At 51.9% G+C, this 7,880-nt stretch overlaps 1 protein-coding gene across 1 annotated transcript in view; it reads right to left on the reverse strand.

The window, feature by feature from the left end:
- SLIT1 (slit homolog 1 (Drosophila)) overlaps positions 1–7,880 on the reverse strand; it is a 179,008-nt gene that overhangs the window by 9,869 nt on the left and 161,259 nt on the right. Inside the window, exons 28-32 of the mRNA XM_010833109.1 lie at positions 7,646–7,809; positions 4,135–4,259; positions 3,757–3,854; positions 498–637; positions 227–320 (exon numbers count right to left, since the gene is read on the reverse strand). Of these exons, the coding sequence (XP_010831411.1) occupies positions 227–320; positions 498–637; positions 3,757–3,854; positions 4,135–4,259; positions 7,646–7,809 (621 nt within the window). The remainder of the gene's footprint in view (positions 1–226; positions 321–497; positions 638–3,756; positions 3,855–4,134; positions 4,260–7,645; positions 7,810–7,880) is intronic.

Below are 7,880 nucleotides of genomic sequence, written 5' to 3' on the forward strand. Positions count from 1 at the left end.
TTTGCAGATGAGAAAACTGAGACTCCGAGTGGTCAAGCCACCCATTCCAGGCCGTGATGTAAACTCAGGTCTGTCGGATCATAAATACCAGCACCCTGCCCCTGGCTCTGACTGTACAGCCGAAACCAACCCACCTGACAGGTAAGGAAACAGGCTGGGGAGGGCAGAGGGGAGGTGACGTGGTGGCCCATGCCCTTCCCTGGCCCCAGAAATGGGCAACACTGACCTGGGCCCATCGGGGGTGCCCACACACTGGGCCTCATGCTGACACGGGTTCAAATCTGGAGCGCAGAAGTCCACCAGCAGCTCACAGGCCCTTCCTGGGGAAAAGATGGGGGGAGCAGGAGAGAAGCTGCACCCCGAGTTCCACCAGGCGGCCAGCCCAGAAGAAAGCTCCTGCAGGCACTGAGCCAGGGCCCCAGCCTTCTGCCCATAGGACCAGGCCTCAGGGCACTGGGCCTCCGCTCCCCTTGACCCCTGAGCCCTGCCACGCTTACCCGAGTACTGCAGCGGGCACTGGCAGGTGTAGCTGCCCACGCCGTCCACACAGGTGCCCCCATTGGCACAGGAGTGCTCCACACAGTCGTCCGTGTCTACCCCGCAGGTCGGCCCTTCAAAGCCGGTGGGGCAGGAGCACCTGTGGGGAGCAGGGAGAGGTGGGTGGGCCCACAGCCAGGGTGACAGCCTTCCTGAGGCACTGGTGTAAGCCTGTGGCCAGTAGTCAAGAGTATCAACCCAGAGTTTCGGTCCCTACTCTGGATCAGGCCCTTGTTAGGTGCTGAGGGTCAGAGGTGACCAAGACCAGCCCTGTGCTCATGAGATCACTCAGTCTAGTGGGGGTGATGACAGGGAGACTGGCGACCAAAGGAGAGACTGAGGACCAGGATGGTGCAAAACTGATGCTGGAGAAGGTGGACAAAGGGGCAGAGGTCATCTAGCTCCTCCCTGTGGGGAGTGGTCAGGGCAGGCTTCCTGGAGGAGGTGGTGAGTTAGCTAAGGACTCTGACAAGGGAGAACAGGAAGGAGAGGGAAGGCAGTGGGGGTAAAAGCCTTGGGGAGAGAGAGCCTTACAGTCCACCCCCAGTTTCCTCTATATAGTTCAGGACTTGAGGAGCACATATTTCAGGGATGGGGTAAGAAGAGGGCTGGGGGGTAAGCAGGAGTCCTGGATATCAGTCATCTTCAAACTGGGGTACACTCCCCCCCTGGGGCAACTGTGATTTTCCAAAGGATTTGCGGGTCACAGAGGGCTGAGCAATTAATTTCCACAGCTTCAAGTTCTGCACGAACTCCTCCCTTAACTGACCTGCCCCAGAGCTCCTGAAAGGTGCACAGGTACCTATCCCGGCCTGAGTCAAGGTGGGCCATGCCTGGGGCCTAAGATCCTCTGGTGCCAAATAAAGGGACAGTTAGGGATACTGATGTTTCCAAAATGAAGGAACAAATGCTTTTGCAAGTCAAGAGGTTTCCAGTTCTGTGCATTAAAAAGTAATTGAAGGAAGACCTCATGGAACTATGAGCAGATAGAGCATTAAAAATAATTTTTGATGACCGATCACTCTGGGTTTTTGATGTATTAACTTGGAAGGGTTTCAAGTAACTGAGAGACATGACTATAATAAAACTCCTAATCCCACTGGTTTATTTCTGTGAACGAACATTCTCAGCATTAATAGCCATATATATATAGAGAGAGAGAGAGCGGGGGGTGCTATATATGTATTTTAAAAAGGAGTAGATTGGCTGCTAAGCCCTCTGATATTCCATAATATTCATGTCTGGACATAGGAACCAATTAGGAGGAGAAAAGGAAGCCCATCCATACACAAAGCTCCATCTATCTCATTAAGAGATATAGTCTAATAAAATGTTACTTTTATGTGTAATAATTATCAATCAAATTTTGGAAAACAGTTATGTTGTTCTAATCAACTGTATATTATTGATCATTATAATGATAATGCAAAAGAAACTTTCATCAGAGGTTTATGGGGACAAGAAAGAAGTGAAAAAATTTTCCATTTAAACTTATATACCCATGTTGGGGCAGGAAGGTATGACAGGGTGCTGAAGAAAAGCCTCTCTAACATGAAAACATATTACAGTAGAAGAAAAAGTCAGGGAGGGTGGCGGTGAGGGGAATAAAATAGAAATACTAGTTTGAGAAGAAACACAAATGACATGAGACGTTGCAGCTTGCTCAAGAGGAGCTCCTTCGTGTGATTTTAAAGTGATTTTTCGCTGAAGAATGAGAAAAGAGTGATTTAAAGGATGATAGCTTTATTTTTAAGTGTTAATAATATGTGCAGTATCCTGGAAATGACCTTCTTTGCAATGAAAAATTAAATTTACCATGAAAAATTTTAGCTGTCACTTAAGAATGCGTGAAGCAGTTTGTAATTTAAAAAAAATCTGTTTGGGGGAGCAGGTATGTGAACAAAAAGGTGGAATTTCATTCCCCCTGCAAGATTGCACGGGACACCAGAGAGGTCTGAAGCGGGTTAAGGGGATCTCAGCTAAGTCCCCTCCAGGAGGGCTGGGGATGGATAACAGAGGAGACCCTTGTAAGTCTCAGGGTTGGGAGGTAACTCAGGGAGGCACCCCCTTTCTGCCAAAAGAACCCTTCCCACAGCTCCCCACAGTCTGTAGGAATGCCAAGTGTGAGGGGCTACCCTCACAGCTGCACCCCTCCTCCATAGACATGCCCCCAGTAGCCTAGCCAATGAGGTGGGGGCTTTGATGGAGCTTCTGCCAAGCCCAGAGGAGGTCAGAGCCTATTGTAAGGATGCTGTTTCCAAGGCGACACCTGCCACGAGGTCATTTAGTGTTTTCTTTTTTACATCTGGTAATTTGGGTTTGCAGAGACAGGCTGACCATTCCTGCCAGTGGACTTGACATCATTTTCTGAAGAGTCAGTTTGCTCAGCTGGCAGATTACTTTCAGCAACTAAATTCTGTGTGCTTCTTAGAAAAACTCTGGGTACAGGAGAACTCTGGGAAGATGGGGGGCTCGAGAGACTCTGGAGGAGCAGGGTGAGTGGGGGGCTCGCGTGGCGATGTCAGCACTGGGAGGACTTGCAGGATGAGCTGTGGAGGATCTGGGTGAGGTCCAGCCCTTCACTGAGCTGTGCCCATGGTGCGCAGAGTGACCCACGAGCTGGTGGGGGAGACCCCGGAGGGCGGGACCAGGACTTGCTCCCACCTGTGGGCAGGCTTCCCCAGCCCTTCCAGGGGGCTCAGGTGGAGGTATGGTCCTGAGGAGCTGGCTCAGGGCCCTCCCTTCAGACACCGTTGGCCCAACAAGCAGGTGTTTGGCTTCAGCTGGAGGTTAATAGAAATGATAGGAGTTTAAAACGTCCCCAACTGCCTCTTGGCACTGCCAGTGCATATGCCCTAGGCAACAGTTCCCAGTGCCATTGGAGGACTTGCCTGGCACCTGGCAAGAGCAGGGAGAAGCCTGGAGCAGGAGCTCTAAGCCCAACCCCGACCCAGCCTGCTGGGTGACCTGGTCATCCCCCAGAGTCTCTGTGCTTCCACTGTCTGTGAGCGTCGGGGGCTTGTCCTGTGGGGGCGAGGGGATGGTGTGTGGAGAGGCCTCTGGCTGTGATCTGGAGTGAATGACTGCTCCCCCTGAGCCTGTCCCCCCATCTCCCAGACTGCAAGGGCCCTGGGCCATCCCATTCAGAGGAAGAAGGCTCCGAGGTCGGACCCATCAACACCCTGCCCACCAGGGTCTAGCCCCGGACAAGTAACTCACGTGAAGCCAGCATCCTCGCCCTCCTGTGAGCGGCAGGTCCCACCATTTCCACAGGGGCTGCTGGAACAGCTGTCCAGGGACACCTCACAGTCTCGGCCCTGGGGAGGAAGACAGTGATTAAGGGGGGGCACCCCAGGGAGACCCAGGGGCCAATGAGTCAGCAGAGCCAGCCAGCCCCCTCAGCAACTCAGCCTTCCTGTCCCGGGAGTTACTTGTGTACTCATGCACGTGTCAGGTCATGATGACACACTCACTTGGGCTCCTGCTCTGAGCCAGGAGCCGCCCTGGCCCCCGTGGGCTGACCAACAGGACAGCCCCAAGCCTGCCATACCGCGCCCTCGAGCAGACCCCCAGCCTCCGACTTCAGCCCGCACGCACCTTGTAGCCGCTGGGGCAGGCACACCTGTACCCCACAAGGGGGTCATTGCGGCAGGTACCCTGGTTCTGGCATGGGCTGGACAAGCAGGGGTCACACTTGGCCTGGACAGTCAGGGTGGGGGGACCTAAGGCAAAGGGGCGCGTTAGTGCAGTGGGGAGGCAGGGGAACAGGGCTGGGCAGAACCCCATGCCCCGGCCCCGGCATCCTGGCATGCAGGGACGCATGGTGGGAGCCCTCTCCCCAAGGTTCTTGCCCCTCCCTGTATTTCCTCTTGATCACGCTCACCCTCCCTCACATCCACCTCTCCAGACTCCGGACCCTCCTCTGTAAAAACAGAGTTAAAAACCCCCCTCATGGGGCTGGAAGGACTAAATGAGATAATCCCAAAAAAGTGTTTCGCAGGCGGGTGTTGGATAGTAAGGAGCTCCCACGTGGCGGGCAGAGCAGGGGCATCGGTGTGAGAATGTCATGGTCACGATCATAGAAATCAGCTGAGGTTTTCTCCATCCCCTCATACCCTTCCACAGCAACCACCTCAGCCCAGTCACTTGCTGGCCTGGACAGCAAAGGTGGCCACTCCAGCAGAGAAGAGATCTGGCTCTGAGAGGAGGCCACGCTTAGGAGGAAAAATGTCCATCGCCTAGAACTTGTTTCTCTCCAAGGCTGAACAGGGAAAGACCCTTTCCTGTCTCCTCTCTGGCCGCAGGCATGACCTTCTCCAGCCCCTTCAGGACTCACTGGTGGTGAAGGGCTTGAAGGTGGGTGAGGAGCCAGCAGCCAGAGCTGGGCCCCTATGAAGAGCATGAGGACCTCACAAGAATAAATACTAAGACCAGCCAGTTAAGTTAGGTTTCCACTTCAGAGGGGCTTCCCTCATAGCTCCATTGGTAAAGAATCTGCCTGCAGTGCAGGAGACCCTGGTTTGATCCCTGGGTCGGGAAGATCCCCTGGAGAAGGGAAAAGCTACCCACTCCAGTATCCTGGCCTGGAGAATTCCATGGACTGTATACTCAAAGGGGTCGCAAAGAGTTGGACACAACTGAGCAACTTTCATTCACTCACTCACTCTATTTCAGACTCTTTCTAGAAGTAGAGAAACATTAGTTCCACTGAAAATGCATGAGTTTGACTAGAAGGAGAAACACTTTCTGGTAATAAGTGCAGGGGAATCCTCATGGGTTACAGGTGGGGCTCTGTTTCTTGATCCAGGTGCTAGATACCTTAGACAGTCAGTTTAGTCGCTCAATCGTGTCTGACTCTTTGTGACCCCATGGACTGCAGCACACCAGGCTTCCTTGTCAATCACCAATTCCCAGAGCCTACTCAAACTCATGTCCATCATGTCGGTGATGCCATCCAACCATCTTATCCTCTGTCGTCCCCTTCTCCTCCTGCCTTCAATCTTTCCCAGAATCAGGGTCTTTTCCAATGAGTTGGTTCTTTGCATCAGGTGGCCAAAGTATTGGAGTTTCAGCTTTGGCATCAATCCTTCCAATGAATATTCAGGACTGATTTCCTTTAGGATGGACTGGTTGGATCTCCTTGCAGTCCAAGGGACTCTGAAGAGTCTTCTCCAACACCACAGTTCAAAAGCATCAATTCTTTGGCGCTCAGCTTTCTTTATAGTCCAACTCTCACATCCATATGTGACTACTGGAAAAACCATAGCTTTGACTATACGGATCTTTGTTGGTAAAGTAATGTCTCTGCTTTTTAATATACCGTCTAGATTGGTCATAGCTTTTCTTCCAAGGAGCAAGCATCTTTTAATTTCATGGCGGCAGTCACCATCTGCAGTGGTTCTGGAGCCCAAAAAATAAAGTCTGTCACTGTTTCCATTGTTTCCCCATCTATTTGCCATGAAGTGATGGGACTGGATGCCATGATCTTAGTTTTCTGAATGTTGAGTTTTAAGCCAACTTTTTCACTCTCCTCTTTCACTTTCATCAAGAGGCTCTTTAGTTCTTCTTTGCTTTCTGCCATAAGGGTGGTATCATCTGTGTATCTGAGGTTGTTGGTATTTCTCTCAGCAATCTTGATTCCAGCCTGTGCTTCATCCAGCCCAGCATTTCGCATGATGTACTCTGCATATAAGTTAAATAAGCAGGGTGACAATATACAGCCTTGACATACTCCTTTTCCGATTTGGAACCAGTCTGTTGTTCCATGTCCAGTTCTAACTCTTACTTCTTGACCTGGATGGGTTCAATTTGTGAAAATTCACTGAGCCTTTCATTAACTATCTGTGTAATTTTCTGTTATGCCTGTTGTATTCCAATAAAAAATTTTTTAAAGGAGATTTCTTTTTATATATTATTTATTTACTTTTGGCTCTGTTTTGTCTTCATTGCTACACGGGTTTTTCTCTTATTGCGGCAAGTGAGGGCTACTCTTCCTTGCTGTGTTCAGGCTTCTCGCTGCAGTGGCTTCTCTTGCTGTGGCGCAGGGCTCTCGGGCATGCAGGCTTCAGGAGTTGCGGCACGTGGGCTCCGTACTTGTGGCTTTAGAGCACAGGCTCAGTAGTTGTGGTGCACGGGCTTAGTTGCTTCGTGGCACGTAGGATCTTCCCAGATCAAGGATCAAACCTGTGTCTCCTACATTCGCAGCTGGATTGTTTACTGCTGAGCCACCAGGGAAGCCCCCAGTTAAATTTAAACAGACACACACACAGAAACCTCTCATCAGTACCAGTCCCAGACCATTAAATAAATACTGAGCAAATATTTCAACATAAATTGGCCTGCTCCCCACAGCTGCCAGCCAAGCCGCAGACCGGACCCTTCTGAAGTGTTGCTGCTGTGATAGCATCCTGCATGCAGGGTGGCCTGGGGCTTCCTTATTAACCTCTGGCTGTCAGTTTCATTTCTACTGGTGGTCTGCGAGCTTGTGGAGGGCAGGGGCCGTGCCCCACGGCCTCCAGTGCCCTTCTGCAGCTGTACCCCTGCATACAAGCCAAGCCTGGGGCAGCCACTCAGCCACTGCCTTCTGCTCGGCAGGGTTCCCTTGGCCTTCAGTCAATCAGTCAATCAATCCCCGAGCCCGTGTTTACAAATGCCCAGGGTGAGGTGCCTCCAATCATACCAGGCCCTGGATTTCTAGAGATGTCAGGAGGGTAGCAGCTGGGTTCAGTGCCCAGGGGTTTAAGCTAATTGCTGAGCACAATTCCTACCAAAGGGAGGCCTGAGTGCCTGTACTGCTGGGAGGCTTGGAGCTTCCAGAAACACTGCTGCTATTTTTATTTTCCTTACATAACCCAAGGGAGGGATTAGAGCCCTTACGGCCTGATTTTCCGCCTGGCTTTTTTTATTTTTTTGCTTGTTGTATGTCAGGACAAGAGGGCAGTCATGCTAATAAGCAGCAGGGGCCACATTCCTGCCATCTGTCCCCCACCCAGCCAGTCACCACAGGGACACAGAAGTGACGGGAAGGTCCTGCCAAGTTGATGGGGAAGCAGGAAGTGGGGGGATGCAACCCCGTACCCGCCATCCCTTCTTGCACTCCTGGGCTCACCTTGGCATTCAAACTTCTTGGCAGGCGTGGTGAGGAGCAGTTTGCCTTCCATGTCCGGGGGCCCGGCACAGCGGGCAATGCCCGGTTCTTTGTAGCCTGTCTTCACCCAGCTGGACAACCAGCGCAGGTGGCAGTCACAGTACAGGGGGTTGGCACCGATGGCCCTGGGTTAGAGAGGAGAGAGGAGCAGACATTACAGCTTCATGGAGTCCTTCACCCATTGGGTACCAGGTAT

The sequence above is a fragment of the Bison bison genome, unplaced genomic scaffold (genome assembly GCF_000754665.1).
Source record: "Bison bison bison isolate TAMUID 2011002044 unplaced genomic scaffold, Bison_UMD1.0 scf7180017862979, whole genome shotgun sequence".
Classification (NCBI taxonomy): Eukaryota; Metazoa; Chordata; class Mammalia; order Artiodactyla; family Bovidae; genus Bison; species Bison bison.